General features: G+C 37.4%; 2 protein-coding genes across 2 annotated transcripts; both read left to right on the plus strand.

Annotated features, from left to right (window-relative positions):
- Positions 1-853: 853 nt before the first annotated feature.
- LOC143468454 (uncharacterized) lies at positions 854-17,384 on the plus strand. The gene is made up of 44 exons (XM_076965676.1): positions 854-1,011; positions 1,126-1,272; positions 1,488-1,706; positions 1,856-1,996; positions 2,089-2,265; positions 2,396-2,593; positions 2,735-2,920; positions 3,121-3,338; positions 3,446-3,575; positions 3,681-3,809; positions 3,886-3,965; positions 4,155-4,290; positions 4,562-4,707; positions 4,792-4,915; positions 4,997-5,121; positions 5,275-5,476; positions 5,554-5,710; positions 6,063-6,210; positions 6,357-6,534; positions 6,616-6,771; positions 6,944-7,114; positions 7,747-7,929; positions 8,047-8,226; positions 8,526-8,705; positions 8,844-9,029; positions 9,153-9,335; positions 9,428-9,982; positions 10,199-10,354; positions 10,516-10,683; positions 10,927-11,094; positions 11,968-12,147; positions 12,286-12,471; positions 12,595-12,777; positions 12,870-13,424; positions 13,641-13,796; positions 13,958-14,125; positions 14,370-14,537; positions 15,270-15,632; positions 15,780-15,899; positions 15,966-16,076; positions 16,349-16,537; positions 16,754-16,939; positions 17,069-17,166; positions 17,245-17,384. Exons 1-43 carry the CDS (start codon positions 918-920, stop codon positions 17,113-17,115), a joined length of 7,833 nt encoding a protein of 2,610 aa, XP_076821791.1. The 5' UTR covers positions 854-917; the 3' UTR covers positions 17,116-17,166; positions 17,245-17,384.
- LOC143469447 (E-selectin-like) lies at positions 17,138-17,913 on the plus strand. Its single transcript, XM_076967141.1, has 3 exons — positions 17,138-17,166; positions 17,222-17,433; positions 17,528-17,913. Exons 1-3 carry the CDS (start codon positions 17,138-17,140, stop codon positions 17,911-17,913), a joined length of 627 nt encoding a protein of 208 aa, XP_076823256.1.
- The last annotated feature ends 724 nt before the right edge of the window (positions 17,914-18,637 follow it).

An 18,637-nucleotide genomic window follows, 5' to 3' on the forward strand; every position in this document is an offset into this window, starting at 1 on the left:
TACCATTTCTTTAAAACGCGCTGATTACTCTCGAAGAAAAGCGTGTATACTTCACTGGAAAACACACGCGCCTGAGAGTGAGGTCACAGCTTACTATGAGTTAATTCAAAACAGATGTTCATTAATAAATATCATAAATCGTATCACTTTATTATCAACTTGTTCCACACTTCTCGCAGTCGTCTGATCATTCCGGACTCTAATTATATTTCATTCTAATTATGATTTGGTAATTATCATTTGGTAATTTGGTAATTTCGTAATCATTAATTATCATTCTAATTACACGGACCGCGATTTTCAAGAAATTATTGACAGCTTACTCGTAGCACAGGAAAAGAATTTTTTTTAAACATTTCAAAAATCTATGCTGCATGTAGCATTCTTGTTCGGTGTGCAATATAAAATTTGCTCAAATGAACTATTCTTCCAATCTCTCATATTAATGATGTGTTGTTAACATATAAGTTCTAGATCTCTTTGCGTATTTTTCGTGTCTTGAATTCAGTCTTACGTTTGTTGTATGAAGATGAACAGCCGCAAAATACGTGCTGGCCAGTTTTGTACAGAATAATGATTGTCTTAGTATTAAGCGCAGTGAAAGAACTTCGACTTCAAAGAAAGGTGATTTGACGAACTCATTTAGTCTTTGTATTTGGTGACGAAATACCACATTTGCTTTGCGTCATTTGTTGACTTTCTTCAAATATAGCCTCAAGTAATTATGCAAAAGGGAATTTTATATGACGGTTTATAAAACTTGTAATCTCAAAACGGAATCGTAAAGTTATTTTAGGATCGTTAATGCGCAAACCACAACAAAAAGTTTTCAAACGAAACCGCGATAAATTTTTTCTGCGAGTTTGCCTATTTAAATCGCTCCAGGCAATTAGACATACGCTTATAAGATTCCTTTAATGTTAAAGAAAGAAAATTTAGTTTCAGAAAACATGGAGATCAAGTTTTGTCAAGTTTGTGCAGTAATCGTTTTGCTTTCAACAACTTACCAAAGTAAACGAGTATTTCATACGTTATTGTATTAGTCAAAGATAATAAAGTTAGAAAAAACTATGCGTTTGTGGAAACCATTTCTGATTATGCTACAATTAATTCATGTTTTCAAAGTTTCAGCTCAGTGTCCAAGACGAAACCAAACAACAGCAGATGCTGTAGGACGACCTTGTCGTAAGCCCTGTTCGTCACAAACTCAGTGCAAAGATGGAAAAACATGTCGCTGTGATCACGAATGTGGAATGTCTTGCATCAATATGAGTAAGTTATAATGTGTTCCTGATAAAGCTGGAATGTACGACTGAATGATTTGACAGTAAAGTTATGAAGACAAGATTATTTTAACATGTATGTACGGTCAGCAAAGTTTTTCTTTTTCCTTTCAAATATTTCAGCAAGTATTCTTGGAATGTTATGGAGTTATGCAGTTGAAAAATAAAAACAGAGGTTTACATAATATTTAACATTATTTATAGATAACTTTTGCGGTCTACCATCGGTGACACCAAATATAGCAAGAGTTCGCGTTTATCGAAGACACTCGAACGGATCACTCGTATTGAAACCGTCGCCACCTTACCAGTATGATGATAGGGCTGAGTATGAGTGTGCGCCTGGTTACCGTTTAGAAGGATCTCAAAATTTCAACTTATGCCATGGAAGGAAAAGTTGGACTAGATTGGCGGTTTGTGCTCGTAAGTGAATGTCAATAAACATCAAAGATAAAGTCGTTCAAAACGCGTCACAATGAAGCGTTTTATGATATGTTGCTGTAACTAAACCATTTGCTATTATCTCCAATACAACAAAGTCGTTGCACATAAACTTGTTACTTTGATTTCAGGAAGTTGCCGCAGGTTTGACGAAAAAAAAGTTTTACGAAATCTCATGATATGCGGAACAAATTGTGTGACAAGTTCAGAGTGCACGGAAGACATGAGTTGTGTGTGTGATGGGTATTGTGGTAGGACTTGTGTGAACCCAGGTGATATATTTACACATAATAATATCAATCATCTTTATTTTTATGTAACTTTCATTGACTAATTGTTATATTTCAAATCTTACTGTCCTAAGATATCAATTGCGGGGAAGCCCCACCATCCACACACGCTTCAATCAAATATGACGGAGAAGGATTTCAACGAAGAGCTTACTACCGGTGTGACGTCGGATTTTATCCTCAATCCGGAGATTTAACAAGGAAATGCAAAGGAGGAGGAAACTGGAGTGGAAGATTGATCAACTGCGCTCGTGAGTAATATGCCAAGGTCATGTTGACAAATCAACCTTATAGTTTAAACGTTTTTTAGGAACAAAAATTATCAATTTTAACGTCACAAACATGGTTTTTGAATTATTCCAATTTGCTAAATCGTTATAGCTACAACTTGTGGTGATCCATTGCCGTCAATTCGATCGATGGGTGGCGAAATTGTGCAGTATCAGCATGGCGCATATTTGGTTGGACACCAAGTGACGTTTCAGTGCTCTCCAGGGCAACGGTTTCTAGGAGACAGCGTTCAAACGTGCATGGAAGACGGACAGTGGAGTGGATTAAACGCAATTTGCGATTTGATTGGTGAATGAACCTTTTGCTTACTTGGAAAATATTTAAACTATGCCTTGTTGGAGTTTTCATGCAATGCCTTAAAAGGAAAGGCGTATATACTGAGACAAAATTATAGCAGAGTAGTTGTAATTTGTCGTGGTTTTTATTTAGATGATGAATCAAGATGTCCGCATCCTGGAGTTCCAATAAACGGTAATCTCTTGACAAGGAGCAACTTCACGGTGGGAACGATGGTTGAGTTTGAATGTGATGAAGGATACTCGATGATTGGAGATCGACAACAAGAATGTTTTTACTTCCTACAGTGGAGCGATGGTGGTGCTCCGAAATGCATAGGTGTCGTATTGAGCTCATCGTAATAACAAAAGTGTAAACTGTATCTTTGTATATCCGATAAAGTTTAGAATATTATTAAGTCTCTCAATCTGGAAAAGAAGGGCGCGCAATAGAGTACGTACTAATGGGTGCGTGTTCAAAGTTCAAAAGCTACAGAAAAGTTTCATTTTCTTAACGCATGAAACTGCGCTTTTTTTCAGACCCTCGATACCCTGCCAGCAATTCAGCTCCTTTACGTCGACTTCAAGGAAATCTGGAAACAACCGAAGATCTTGTCCACAGCCACAGCCTGGGTCATTCATTATTATCAACATCAACAATATTGCATGAAACAATCTTTGTTATTGATATTTCTGAAGATGTCAGTGATGAAACTCTTAGAGTTTCCCTGAAGTTTGCTGAGAATCTTGTAATTGAGGTTGGTAAACATTTTCATGTTTTTAAAGTAGGCCTACATAATTGCTATCTTGTATATAGACGAGCATCAAAGTGTTTGTGAAAACAAATTGATTTTTAAATTTACAGGCAAGCAGAGACAACTACTTGAAATGCGCCATCATTGTTTTTGCTTCAGGATCCAAAGTTGTCCTGAGGTTTGCTTCAGTTCCAACACAAGAAGTAATTCGATCGCTGAGGACTATTTTAGCAGACAGAGGTAAAGGAAAGGGTTAAAGGAAAAAGAGAAGTTGAAACAAAACTTAATGTTTATAAAATGAGCTTTAAATAACAAAAAATGTTATCAACTCGTGATTTGGCACAGAAAAGTTCGTGCAAAATGTTGGTGAACTGAGAAACACTGCGGAGGGTTTGCGAAAATTACGGGAAGTCTATTTAAGCATCGCACAAAACATTTCGGAAAACATGAGGAATATTTTCTTGTTTATCAATGGTAAAAGGAGTATATGTGCGTCATCAACTCAGTTATACCCAAGATTTTAGTTACAGATTGTTTTTAATTTTTTAAGGTCAACATTTTCCAGGACTGATTTCCCCAAAAATCGTGATGCAAGATTTTATAGATGGATTGTCAAAAAATTTGCTAAACGTACATTTGTATGGATTTCATCTACAAACTTTTAATTTAATAAATAATATGTTTAAATTTTCGCGAGCGCTTTTAAAGTCAACACTTAAACATAAATGTTTCGATATTTTATGTTTTGGATTTATCTAACTTATTTTTGGTTTGAATTTTGTTCACATTTTACACCAGGAATGACGCAATATGTTTTAGATTTACGTAATAGCATTTGGATCAAATGTTCATGAGAGTGCTACCTATGAAGAACTCCAATCCCTAACTTATCCCAGACATTTGCTTTTGGTCAACCCAACTTCCATTGAAGTACCCGATACTTTAAAGGGCCAAGGTTAGTTCTAAGTTAGCAGTTCAATTGTAAAGCTTATTACTCAGTTCTACTGAAATACTTTTAAATTACAAAAGTTCAACATGTGGTTTAAATTTTGAAACAAATTAAAAATCATCATATTAAATTAAAACATGGACTAATATAAATGTTTTCAAACCAATGTCTACTTTTGCTAAAATCAAAATCAATTCAATTTTCGCAGTAAAATTTCAAAATTAGCTAAAATCCAAAGAACTACGATTTAAACAAGACTAACAAAATGCTTCTATAGACTTTTGTCAATGCGGAATGTCTGGAGATGTTGGAAATGTGAAGAAAAGAGCAAGTATTGGCAGAGTTGTAAAAGGAACAGAAGCAAATTTGGCAGCTTGGCCTTGGCAAGTTCTAATAGCCGAAAATCGGGCAAGAGTTTCATACGTAAGCTTGATTATTTACATATATACAGTAGCTTTAACTCTCAGCTAAAACTTCGAGTTTACCTAAAAGATGTTCCGTTTGTAGACATATCGCCGTGTGAGAGGCGGTGGGTCTTTAATCAACCATCGATGGGTTCTCACAGCTGCTCATGTCTTTCATGGCATGGCAAGACCAAGAGATTGGGCGCACAATATCTTGCTTACGTTTGGTTGGTTGAATTTCATTGAAAGATTGTTTTGTAAAACAACAAAGCGTTGATTAAGTTTGTTGTGTAACAATTGTTTCAAAGGAATTCGACAGTTACCGGAAAGCGATCAATCTCAGCTTTCTTCACATGTACAAGTTTTTCGAGCAAAGAAGATTTATGAGCACGAAAAATTTTCCATCAACACATTTGATTACGACATAGCTTTAGTAATTTTTGTTTAATCAAATAGCATTAGAAGTTTGATGAAACCAGAATATGTTGCAACTGAAAAGTGTTTCAAAACAAGAGCTATATCTTGAATGTTTGAAATCAACTTTTTTCTGAAAACACTGACGAACAAAATCGATATGTTGCAACAGGTTCTTGTAGGCAGAGAATTGAAGCAACTTGGCTTGTACTGGCACGAAACTGGAAATGCAGGTTGGGTGAATTATACGTCATTTGTGAGACCAGTGTGCTTGCCATGCATGGATGGAAATTGCGTCAGTGAATATTTGGAGAGAAATGAAAGGACGTTGTTTGGGAGAAAGATTTCAGAAAGTGATAAATGCAAAACTGAAGGTAGGTCATGTACAATTGCAGAAAATATATTTTTTAAAATGATTTTGTCCGTAAATTGAAGCTTAAACTTGTTTTAGGCGACTGGTTGATCGAAAAAGGAGAACTTGAAAGAAAGTCTGTTCTAACAGTCATTACTGGTTTTGGTGAAACAAGGATTCGTAATCCCTCGGATTTTGATTTTAAAGTTTCGAAATTTTTAAACCAAGCACTAATTCGACTTCATAACGATGAAAGGTGACTCCAAAGTAGATTTCATTTCACGGAAGTTTGATCCGATTGATTGCAATAAATATGAAAAATGAGATCGCTTGTTGAGTTTTTTACAAAAAAATAAAACTATGACTTTGACTGTAACTATGACTGCGACTGCGACTGCGACTGCGACTGCGACTGCGACTGCGACTGCGACTGCGACTGCGACTGCGACTGCGACTGCGACTGCGACTGCGACTGCGACTGTTATTGTCACTGTCACTGTCACTGTCACTGGATAAACTATGAAAAACCTTTGAAGTTGCTGTGCTCTTAGATATTTTTAAACATAAATCGGTTTACGAAGTGTTAGATTTATTTCATAATTTTTCAGGTGCAATCGAAGTATTGCACAGATGAGAAAACAAGGTTTACCGGAAGGAATAACGTTTACTGACCAAATGATTTGTGGAATTGGGGGAAACCCTGATATTATTACTGATGCATGTAAAGGAGACAGCGGCGGAACACTTGTACGAGAGGTGGGCGAAGCTGAAACAGAGATTTTCTGAAGCTCAATTACAGCAAATCTTAAGTTGTTATGAGTTTTTTATTAAAATTTAAGGAGGATTATCTAAAATAAATGCAAGTTTACATGATATTTATTACGTTTCAATTTTATTTACAGTTCAAAGAGAATGTTATTGGCAAGGGATGTTGGATGCAAATTGGAATTGTGAGCTGGGGTTGGGGATGTGGATCAACATACACAGAAAACAGCATAAAACACCAATTTCCAGGATACTACACAAGCGTAGCTCCGCTAATGTCCTGGATTACTGAAATACAACAACAAACAGAATCAGGTTCTGTTCCCATTAGTCGAAAAATTGTAATTTAACAAATAAAAACAAACGTTTGCAATAATTACTTTGAATATTTACTAGAATTATCTCATCTTGACTCAATCTGTCGTGCTGATCTTTGCCAAGTGGAGGAAGGAAGAACTTGCAAGAAACCTTGTGAGAATGATGCAGATTGTAGAGGAGCACTGAAGAGATGTGTCTGTGATGACGTTTGTGGAATGTCTTGTATTAATCCAAGTAACAAATTGGTGAAAAACAAATAGTTGTACTGTAGTAGAAAACCGATAACGAGACATTCATTATGTTTTCAAGTAATCGAAACTTTTTATTGGCAAAGTCTAAGAAATATTGGTCCAGTTTTTTACACGTTTTCTGCTTTACAATACCCTTTTATTTGTTTCTCAATTAGAAGCTCCTTGTGATGATTTGGATACATTCAGCAATGGGACAATCGAAGGTAACAGAACTTATGGCAATACAGTTCATTACACTTGCAACGATGGATTCATTCTCAAAGGAACAAGAACCAGGACATGTAGATCCGACAAGAAATGGACCGGAACAACACCAACTTGCTTGGGTAAGATTGGCTGTGTCGAGATTTAAATTTAAGCGCATTTATGCAGTTACCATTCAAGGAACTTTTCGAGATTGAACCAGACCTGACAAGGAATATATACCAAGTCCATTTATATCGCGATGGATGGCATATAATGTAAAACTAAATATATGAGTTATGTTTGCATGATATTAACTTCTACTTTAAGTTATACAAGCTTCCTAATTCCATTCATTTCTACAACATAATCAAATGCTTTATCAATTTGTTCAGTAAAACATCTATATACGCTTGCATTAGAAAGTTAGTTTATTTTGTTAAGATTTTTAAATGTAAATACCGTGCATTGTTGTACAAAAGATTAATTTACGAAATTCTTGTTTTGGATTTCATTGTTTAATGTTTTAAGTCTTTTATTGTATATATTGTAAAAACACATACAAACAAATGATTAGTTAATTTTCATGACTAGAATGTGTTCAAGTAACAACTTATTGACGGTTCTAACGAAGCAATAGCCAGTTGCTGCATATAATAACTAAGTCAGGGGCTTCTCTTGCTCTTGACGAACCGATAAGTAAGATAGTATATAAGTGATTTACACTTGTAGGCTACTTAGTTTTGTGTTAAAACAATTTCATTATTGTAAACAGAGTTAGAATGCGTCGTACCCAGAGCTCCAAGCTTCGGTTCTGTTGAACCTCCAAGGTATAGCAGAGTGGCATTGGATGAGACCATAACATACTCTTGTGGTCGAAGATATCGACTGGTTGGTATCTCTAGGGCAACTTGCCAAGAAGACCGAACATTCACTTCCCCACCACCACGTTGCGACGGTGGGTATTTTGGAAATGAAATATGTGTTGAAGGGATGATAAATGAACATTTAAAAGGGAAAAGATGTTTAAAATGTTGTACTTTTATCAATCACATCCAATTAAACAATTTTCCAGAAATAACCTGTCCACGCCGAACCACACCTGCAGAAGCCACACCAAGTTCATTCAAGTCGCGATGGCTGGTAGATGATGTTCTAAGTTACACTTGCGATGTTGGATATGACTTAAGAGGAAATCCTTCATCAACCTGTCTAGTTATTGGACGTTGGTCAAATGCTTTACCCAATTGCCGCAGTGAGCAGTTTTATTGTATTTTTGTCATCGTGACGCTACTATTGATACAGTTATTCTTGGACGCAGAGTTACTTAGATGTATTTAGGATTCATCTAATTGTAAACACATTCTCAAACTATACAGAGAAAAAGTATTTACCAAGAATTTCCATTTCTGTCTTCTAATATAGCACAGCGTTGTAAAAGAATTATTTCTGCAGAAATACAACTTTACAGAATGACTGTTTCACAATCTGTGAGTTATTACCAATACTCTGAAATAGCATTTAAGACTCATAATGTGCACGTTGTTGTTTCAGTACGACGATGTGTACACCGAGACGTTCCACAACATTCTACAGCTAATCCTAATAAAAGTCAATGGGTTTATGGCGACCGAGTCACTTACACTTGTGATCGTGGCTACGAGTTGTCAGGATCGGCTGAATCACGCTGCACGTCAAGTGGTCGTTGGTCTGATCCTCTATCTACTTGCACAAGTAAGTCTGTAGCAAGATGATGTTGAAACAGTTTCATGAATTGCTTTTAAACAATGTTGAAACGTATGTAATTTAGTGCTGTGTGAACAACAGGTTGAAGCTTTAACTTATTAGAATTTTATTGTGTTTACTTTACAGTAAGATCATGCGAGCATCCCACACCACCACGTAACGTCGACAAAATAAGACCAGCAAACAAAATGTCTTGGGTGTATGAAGATACTATAACATATGGATATAGTAGAGGTTATCGCTTAAATGGAGCCAGAACTTTGTCATGCACTGAAGATGGGACGTGGTCGCATCCTGTACCGACTTGCCAACGTAATACTCAACTTTACTGCAGGCCTTACATACAGTATACCTTGCTAATCAAGTCACCTACTTCTCTAGGGCTCTACGATTTATGTTACGGCTTATCCGCAAAAATAAATTGCGTTTTTGCAGAAATCACCTGTGAGCGCTCTGACCCCGACTTCGGCGAGTCAATCCCCAGAAAGGAAAGATATATTTTCGAGGAAAAAATTACATATTCATGCAACGAAGGACTTGATTTGGAGGGTGCAATTAGGTCAATTTGTCAAGCATCTGGAAGTTGGAATAACGATCCTCCAAACTGCTATTTGCCTGGTAAATTCATTTCATTCAATCCTCGTTAAAAGCATTCCAGTAAAACTTAAACGAAGCTCACTCGAAATTCCTAAAGTTGTCTAATATTTCAGATCGTAATCCCTGCCCTCCTGGCTACACCGAAAAGTTTCCCTTCTGTTTTCGGATGTTCAATGAGAGACAAAGCTTTCAAGATGCCACTGAAACCTGTCACAGAGAAGGAGCAACTTTGCCGATTATTCGAGACAACCACGTTCGGGATAAATTCGTTGAGATGTTGCACAATGACAGAGAGCTCTGGATAGGAATAAGTGATGAAGGAAAAGAAGGAGTTTTGAAATGGCAAAACGGTGACTTGTACTTGTCGGAGGAGGGAGGCCTCGTTATAAACTTAGCTGCAAACATCAAGAGTAGTGATTGCTTGACAACAGTTGGTCGCTTTGGTGATACCGAATGGGCACGTTGTTATCATACTAAAGAGTTTATCTGCATGAAGTGGCACTCGCAAGTAAAAGCTTTCAAGCTAACTTACGACGACCGAAAAGCACCACGCTACAACGGAATATACTTGCCGGTAGAAGGCAAGCTCATCGAAAACAACGTGTTCTATCGTTTGAACACAACAAGCGAAGACGACACTTACCTTTCTGTTCAGGAAACTGCAAATGGTAAACAATTTTACTTCTACCGCAGTTTTGGTATGTAAGGTACTTTATTTTTCACACGTCACAAACCCTGTTTATGATGACAAAGCAACGTTTACTATTGCATATAATACGATGAGATAAAAGTCTAATTGCTTTCTGCATTTAAACACACACATAAATCATGGAAATGTTTTGTGTTTCCCACATAAAACTTTGAAATCTCATGTGATGCTTCAGGGCGCATGTGGCGACTAGGAGAGAGATTTGATGGTGGAAACACTTGGCTTAGCAAAAGAATGACGTCAAACTTTCCACAACGACTGGGAAGTGAGTGGAAAATCGGCCATTTTGCCGAAGACGCTGAGACCATTGAGGCAAATTTAGAAGAATACGGTGAGTTTGAAGTGTATCCAGTGCACAACCTATCTAGTATCTCACATCTAGTGTAGTTGTAAATCTACGCATCAGGGTCTTTATGTACGCCAGGTATACAGAAACGTTTGAAGAGTTTTATAGTTTCCTTATTTCGTGCTATTGCTTTGTGGATACGATAGACGCATGGGGTAAATTTGGTGAATGGGAATTATGTTCCGAGGATTGTGGCGATGGAACTCGAAGTAGATCCAGGGAATGCATTGGCCGTGTTCCTGGATCTTATCTTTGCCCCGGACTTGCAAGACAAACAGAAGAGTGCAAAACAAGAGATTGTCCTCCCGATAGTGGTAATAAACGACGGATTGATAATAATTGCTATTTATCATAAACGTCCGTATTAACTTGACTTCTAATGCGATTTTGACGCAATTAGTCTATAATAATCAATGGTATTACATATCTACAAAATTAGGAGATTTTTAAAATTAAATTTTGAAATGAAAACGCACGTTTAAACAATGGTAAGAATGGGTTAGATCCTGCGTATATTAGAACATGAAGAATACTAACGACAATGGCATAATACGCAGGAGTTTGGAAATCCTGGGATGGTTGGACTCCTTGCTCAGTTACTTGTGGTGAGGGAAACAGAAGAAGATGGAGAGTTTGTGGAAGATATGGTCGTACCGGAGGAGCATGCCAGGGCTCTTCCTCAGAAGTAGAAAGATGTTCTACTCCATGTCCAGCAACAAAAACAAGTAAAATTGCTTTTCAACCTGGGCCGTGACTACGCGTTACAATTTGAACAATTAAGCTTATATAAAAATACACAAAAGCGAAAATATCTGCCTTATAGTTTAAGCTAAACTTTACAACCTTAAATCTAAGCGTGATCTAACCTTCTAATCAATGATTCGTATTATTTCCATTTTTAAACGCTTACCGTTAGTAACTTTAATTGAACTAGTTAAAAAAAATTGCCATTTATCCGAAGCGTTAAAAAAGAAATAATCTATCAATACACATAACTATAAAAACCGTTACATTAGAACAAATATTAGTTGGCAAACATCTCGAAAGACCTGGCCGTTGCTTGTCTGTAATTATATTTTATAACCATTTTGTGTTTTTGCAATGACGTTTGTCCGTAAATTCTTTCCCACGTCTTGTTATCCGGGTTTACTCGCACACACTGTAGCTTATATTGAGTGATTTTTAGAACAGGCAACAAAATGTGTGTAGTCAAACAATGTATATGGCGAATCATGCCTCAGTCCGGAAATGTTTCAAATATGAGTTGACACGCTTGTGTGGACTCCGTGATTCTTGCTGCCATTAACTCTCTACATTTACATAGCGTTTACAACCACTTTCATATAACATTAGACTTATGTCTGTGTTACCATAAGTAATCAGCTGTAAATAAGCCAAGGTACATCATATTATTGTCTGAACTACGATGAAATTATTTTAGTGGATCCACTTGTACATACAGGTTACTCTGACAAGGAGTACTTAATCTTTCGAATCGAAAAAAACTTCAATGATGCGAGAGACGCTTGTCAGAGTTTAGGGGGAGATCTTGCCTTGGTAAAAACAGAGATGATTCAAAATGCACGTTGTTGTTTCAGTACGACGATGTGTACACCGAGACGTTCCACAACATTCTACAGCTAACCCTAATAAAAGTCAATGGGTTTATGGCGACCGAGTCACTTACACTTGTGATCGTGGCTACGAGTTGTCAGGATCGGCTGAATCACGCTGCACGTCAAGTGGTCGTTGGTCTGATCCTCTACCTACTTGCACAAGTAAGTCTGTAGCAAGATGATGTTGAAACAGTTTCATGAATTGCTTTTAAACAATGTTGAAACGTATGTAATTTAGTGCTGTGTGAACAACAGGTTGAAGCTTTAACTTATTAGAATTTTATTGTGTTTACTTTACAGTAAGATCATGCGAGCATCCCACACCACCACGTAACGTCGACAAAATAAGACCAGCAAACAAAATGTCTTGGGTGTATGAAGATACTATAACATATGGATGTAGTAGAGGTTATCGCTTAAATGGAGCCAGAACTTTGTCATGCACTGAAGATGGGACGTGGTCGCATCCTGTACCGACTTGCCAACGTAATACTCAACTTTACTGCAGTCCTTACATACAGTATACCTTGCTAATCAAGTCACCTACTTCTCTAGGGCTCTACGATTTATGTTACGGCTTATCCGCAAAAATAAATTGCGTTTTTGCAGAAATCACCTGTGAGCGCTCTGACCCCGACTTCGGCGAGTCAATCCCCAGAAAGGAAAGATATATTTTCGAGGAAAAAATTACATATTCATGCAACGAAGGACTTGATTTGGAGGGTGCAATTAGGTCAATTTGTCAAGCATCTGGAAGTTGGAATAACGATCCTCCAAACTGCTATTTGCCTGGTAAATTCATTTCATTCAATCCTCGTTAAAAGCATTCCAGTAAAACTTAAACGAAGCTCACTCGAAATTCCTAAAGTTGTCTAATATTTCAGATCGTAATCCCTGCCCTCCTGGCTACACCGAAAAGTTTCCCTTCTGTTTTCGGAGGTTCAATGAGAGACAAAGCTTTCAAGATGCCACTGAAACCTGTCGCAGAGAAGGAGCAACTTTGCCGATTATTCGAGACAACCACGTTCGGGATAAATTCGTTGAGATGTTGCACGATAACAGGGAGCTCTGGATAGGAATAAGTGATGAAGGAAAAGAAGGTGTTTTGAAATGGCAAAACGGTGACTTGTACTTGTCGAAGGAGGGAGGCCTCGTTATAAACTTAGCTGCAAACATCAAGAGTAGTGATTGCTTGACAACAGTTGGTCGCTTTGGTGATACCGAATGGGCACGTTGTTATCATCCTAAAGAGTTTATCTGCATGAAGTGGCACTCGCAAGTAAAAGCTTTCAAGCTAACTTACGACGACCGAGAAGCACCACGCTACAACGGATTTTACTTGCCGGTAGAAGGCAAGCTCATCGAAAATAACGTGTTCTATCGTTTGAACACAACAAGCGAAGACGACACTTACCTTTCTGTTCAGGAAACTGCAAATGGTAAACAATTTTACTTCTACCGCAGTTTTGGTATGTAAGGTACTTTATTTTTCACACGTCACAAACCCTGTTTATGATGACAAAGCAACGTTTATTATTGCATATAATACGATGAGATAAACATCTAATTGCTTTCTGCAATTAAACACACACATAAATCACGGAAAGGTTTTGTGTTTCCCACATAAAAATTTGAAATCTCATGTGATGCTTCAGGGCGCATGTGGCGATTAGGAGAGAGATTTGATGGTGGAAATACTTGGCTTAGCAAAAGAATGACGTCAAACTTTCCACAACGACTGGGAAGTGAGTGGAAAATCGGTCATTTTGCCGAGGACGCTGAGGCCGTTGAGGCAAATTTGGAAGAATACGGTGAGTTTGAAGTGTATCCAGTGCACACCCTATCTAGTATCTCACATCTAGTGTAGTTGTAAATCTACGCATCAGGGTCTTTATGTAGGCCAGGTATACAGAAACGCTTGAAGAGTTTTATAGTTTTCTTATTTCGTGCTATTGCTTTGTGGATACGATAGACGCATGGGGTAAATTTGGTGAATGGGAATTATGTTCCGAGGATTGTGGTGATGGAACTCGAAGTAGATCCAGGGAATGTATTGGCCGTGTTCCTGGATCTTATCTTTGCCCCGGACTTGCAAGACAAACAGAAGAGTGCAAAACAAGAGATTGTCCTCCCGATAGTGGTAATAAACGACGGATTGATAATAATTGCTATTTATCATAAACGTCCGTATTAACTTGACTTCTAATGCGATTTTGACGCAATTAGTCTATAATAATCAATGGTATTACAATATCTACAAAATTAGGAGATTTTTAAAATTAAATTTTGAAATGAAAACGCACGTTTAAACAATGGTAAGAATGGGTTAGATCCTGCGTATATTAGAACATGAAGAATACTAACGACAATGGCATAATACGCAGGAGTTTGGAAATCCTGGGGTGGTTGGACTCCTTGCTCAGTTACCTGTGGTGAGGGAAACAGAAGAAGATGGAGAGTTTGTGGAAGATATGGTCGTACCGGAGGAGCATGCCAGGGCTCTTCCTCAGAAGTAGAAAGATGTTCTACTCCATGTCCAGCAACAAAAACAAGTAAAAGTTGCTTTTCAACCTGGGCCGTGACTACGCGTTACAATTTGAACAATTATATAAAAATACACAAAAGCGAAAATATCTGCCTTATAGTTTAAGCTAAACTTTACTACCTTAAATCTAAGCGTGATCTAACCTTCTAATCAATCATTCGTATTATTTCCATTTTTAAACGCTTACCGTTAGTAACTTTAATTGAACTAGTTAAAAAAAATTGCCATTTATCCGAAGCGTTAAAAAAGAAATAATCTATCAATACACATAACTATAAAAACCGTTACATTAGAACAAATATTAGTTGGCAAACATCTCGAAAGACCTGGCCGTTGCTTGTCTGTAATTATATTTTATAACCATTTTGTGTTTTTGCAATGACGTTTGTCCGTAAATTCTTTCCTGCGTCTTGTTATCCGGGTTTACTCGCACATACTGTAGCTTATATTGAGTGATTTTTAGAACAGGCAACAAAATGTGTGTAGTCAAACAATGTATATGGCGAATCATGCCTCAGTCCGGAAATGTTTCAAATATGAGTTGACACGCTTGTGTGGACTCCGTGATTCTTGCTGCCATTAACTCTCTACATTTACATAGCGTTTACAACCACTTTCATATAATATTAGACTTATGTCTGTGTTACCATAAGTAATCAGCTGTAAATAAGCCAAGGTACATCATATTATTGTCTGAACTACGATGAAATTATTTTAGTGGATCCACTTGTACATACAGGTTACTCTGACAAGGAGTACTTAATCTTTCGAATCGAGAAAAACTTCAATGATGCGAGAGACGCTTGTCAGAGTTTAGGGGGAGATCTTGCCTTGGTAAAAACAGAGATGATTCAAAATGCACTTTCACCAATTATTGGGAGTCTTGGACGTACACCTTTCAATTATGGTTATTTTATCGGAATGACTGATCAAAAACAAGAAGGACGCTGGCGCTGGATTGACGATACACGCCTGACTCATGAAAACTGGAACTGGCGTGAACCGAGCAATTCAGGAAATGAAGACTGCGGAAGTATGTTTCGAAACGGAGGATGGAATGATCTCACTTGTTGGCGAAAAACCTATTATATTTGCGAAAGAGGTGAGTTGACAAATTTATTATACAAAGTCATGTTAACCTGAAAGGCTTCATACAATGCTACTATACTTTATTCTGCCATTATATATGCTGCAATACTTATCTTGTAATTGCTTGACAAGATCATAGGTTGTATCTATTTTGTACCAGATATGGACCCTTGCAGCGACACCGTGTGTATGAATGATGGTCGATGCGTTCCCGACAGTAACCTCAGAAGCTACGAGTGTCAGTGCCCTTCATATACAAGAGGGGATCATTGCGAGAGAAGTAGGATATATTTACTTATGGTGCTTTGCTTTTCGGATTACTCCTGATACACTGCTTTTTTTGTAGTTTTCAACCCTTGCTGGAATTCGTCTTGTCAAAGCGGAAATTGTCATTCCGGGAACGGCTATTATTACTGCGTTTGTCCAGAAAATTCGTTCGGGTTACACTGCGACAACGGTTAGACACGAAATTTCAACTTACATTATTATTTTTTATCTTTCTGGCTTCGTTTCATTTTTCAATACTTTTTCATTCTTCGGCCTATTTCTAGAGAAATATTAATACTTTGGTAGGTCTAGAATGGTCCGAAAGATTTTGGCATTTCATTATATAATTAATTACTGTAACTATTTTTATAGTGCGTCATTATTGACGCGAGCATAGTTTCTAAATAAACCATTATCGAGCAGTGCTTAAAGTTTTATTATTAAACATTCTTTTGTTTGTAGTCGTACAGTGTCCAAAGCCGCGGATAGAAGACATAATACAATTATTAGGAAATAATCAGCAGGACGAGTATGACGTGGGAACCAGGTTAAAGTTTAGTTGCCGGGACATTGAGCAAACAATAGAAGGTTATGACGAAATAACATGCAGGAGGGACGGAACCTGGAATAAATCTCCGCCAAATACTTGCGGTAAAACTGAATGCCATAAAAATACTTAGTGTAGCCTATGGAAACTATACGTTTAGGTTATGCTACACAGAATTTTACACTCGTTAGCTGTGAATATTTAAGTTTCTTCAATGGAAACAGCACAATGCCTGCTCATACCGTTCTCTTATATTTATACGTACATCATGCAAAAAAGAATAACAAATTATTTATCCCCGCAAGTTCTTAATTTCTTAGAGACACTGACTTGCCCTTCGGTCACTGCTCCTGCAAATGGAAGAATTGCAGAATCAGCCAACAGAGTTCATGTTCGTGGTTCAACAATCAGATTTGAATGTAACGGAGGCTATGAGGTCGAAGGAAGAGAATCAATTAGATACAGAGATGACTACACGTGGGATGGATCTGTACCTACATGCAGAGGTAGGCTACATGGATACAGCATCCTTAAAGTAACCACCAAGCAGTTTTCACCTGAAAAGTATGTTTCTCGAAATAACAAAATTAACAGCTTGCATCACTTAACAACGTAAAATTTTATTAATACTCCAGAAAGGAAATGCCCTGGAAAGTGGACGAAGTGGATGGAAACGACATGATAACTTGCCGGGATGATTATACATGGAGCCATTCAAGGCCTTCGTGCAGAGGTGAGCATGAATACTACATCATCATTTCATTGAAGGCAAGTTTAACATTATTTAGCGAATTATGTTTAAATGTTTTAGCTGAGGTCACAACGTGTCCTGCTCTCGATAAACCGGATCATGGAAGATGGGGTCGTCTACGTGGTAACCTCTACGCACCTTCATCCAAACTTAATATCCGGTGCGATGATGGATACCAAGTTGAAGGAAACGAAGTAATCACATGCCAGGATAATTTTACATGGACCCAGCCGCTGCCGTTTTGCAAAGGTTAGCTCAACAATTATTCCCATTAATCTAATCTGATTTTAGATATAAAACTTTCACTAATCATATATTCAAGTTAATACATTTATATTTTCAGAGAAGAATTGCATCTTAGGAACTCAGTTTCTGTCCGAAGGAGTTGAAATAAATAACAACGGCCGGGAGGAGTTTTTATCTGGAGAAAGCTTAAATGTGACGTGTGCTGGTGACTTAGTGCTGAGCATGAATAATTTGCTGAGTTGTTCAAAGGGACGCTGGACTCCAAAATATTGGAATTATTTCTGTAATTCCGTTTGCAACCGACCTCAAACAGACGGTTCATTTACGATGACACCATTTACAGACAGTTACGAAGTTGGTTCAGAAGTAACCTTTGAATGCGTGGACGACATGCAATCTTTGAACGGTAACAATCCTATGCGCTGTGGAGAAGATGGTGAATGGATTGGAACCATTCCAACCACCTGCCAGGATCCTAATTAGCGAAGAAACAACAAGCGACTGGTTGAAAACTTTTTCATCTTGACTTTTATTACTGAGTGATATCGCAAATAAACCAACATGATTTTATGCTGGTTTCCACCGCTTTAGATGTCATGTCTTTGATAGAAAAATAGCAATCATCAATTACTTAACGTTGTCGAGGGGGAATTCCACTTGAAGATAATTTTAGCGCAGTACATAACCGACCTTTTGTTTATAAATCAATTTCTAGTTGGTGAAAGCTGTTGAAGTTCTCTCGCAATCAAACACGCTCAGAAACATCTATGACAAAGTTTTTCTACACTTGAAATATTTAAGGCATCAAGCAAAATCCTTTCTGATATTGATCTCACGGGCAATAGAATTCAGGCGTGTTTATCTTAGAACTACTTGCTGAAAGCAACATTTACAAATATTAGCCGTAAACAATCAGTTGCCAAACCAATTTAATGTCATCTTCAAACAAAATTAATTAAAAAAAAAACCACAAAAATATAATTTTTCAATATAGAGCAGGGCTTCTCAAACTATGGGTCGCGACCCCAAATGGGGTCGCGTAATGAAATTTTGGGGTCTATTAAATATTTTTATTGTCATGTTAATAGGCTATCCATTTCCAAGAAATGTGTTTTTTAAGGATTGACCGCAACCGTTGGTGTGAAATGTCGAAAGATAAAATATAACCAATCGTAACAATTGATGCATTGTTACGCTATGATTGCTG

This window comes from Clavelina lepadiformis, chromosome 8 (genome assembly GCF_947623445.1).
Source record: "Clavelina lepadiformis chromosome 8, kaClaLepa1.1, whole genome shotgun sequence".
In the NCBI taxonomy this organism is placed as follows: domain Eukaryota; kingdom Metazoa; phylum Chordata; class Ascidiacea; order Aplousobranchia; family Clavelinidae; genus Clavelina; species Clavelina lepadiformis.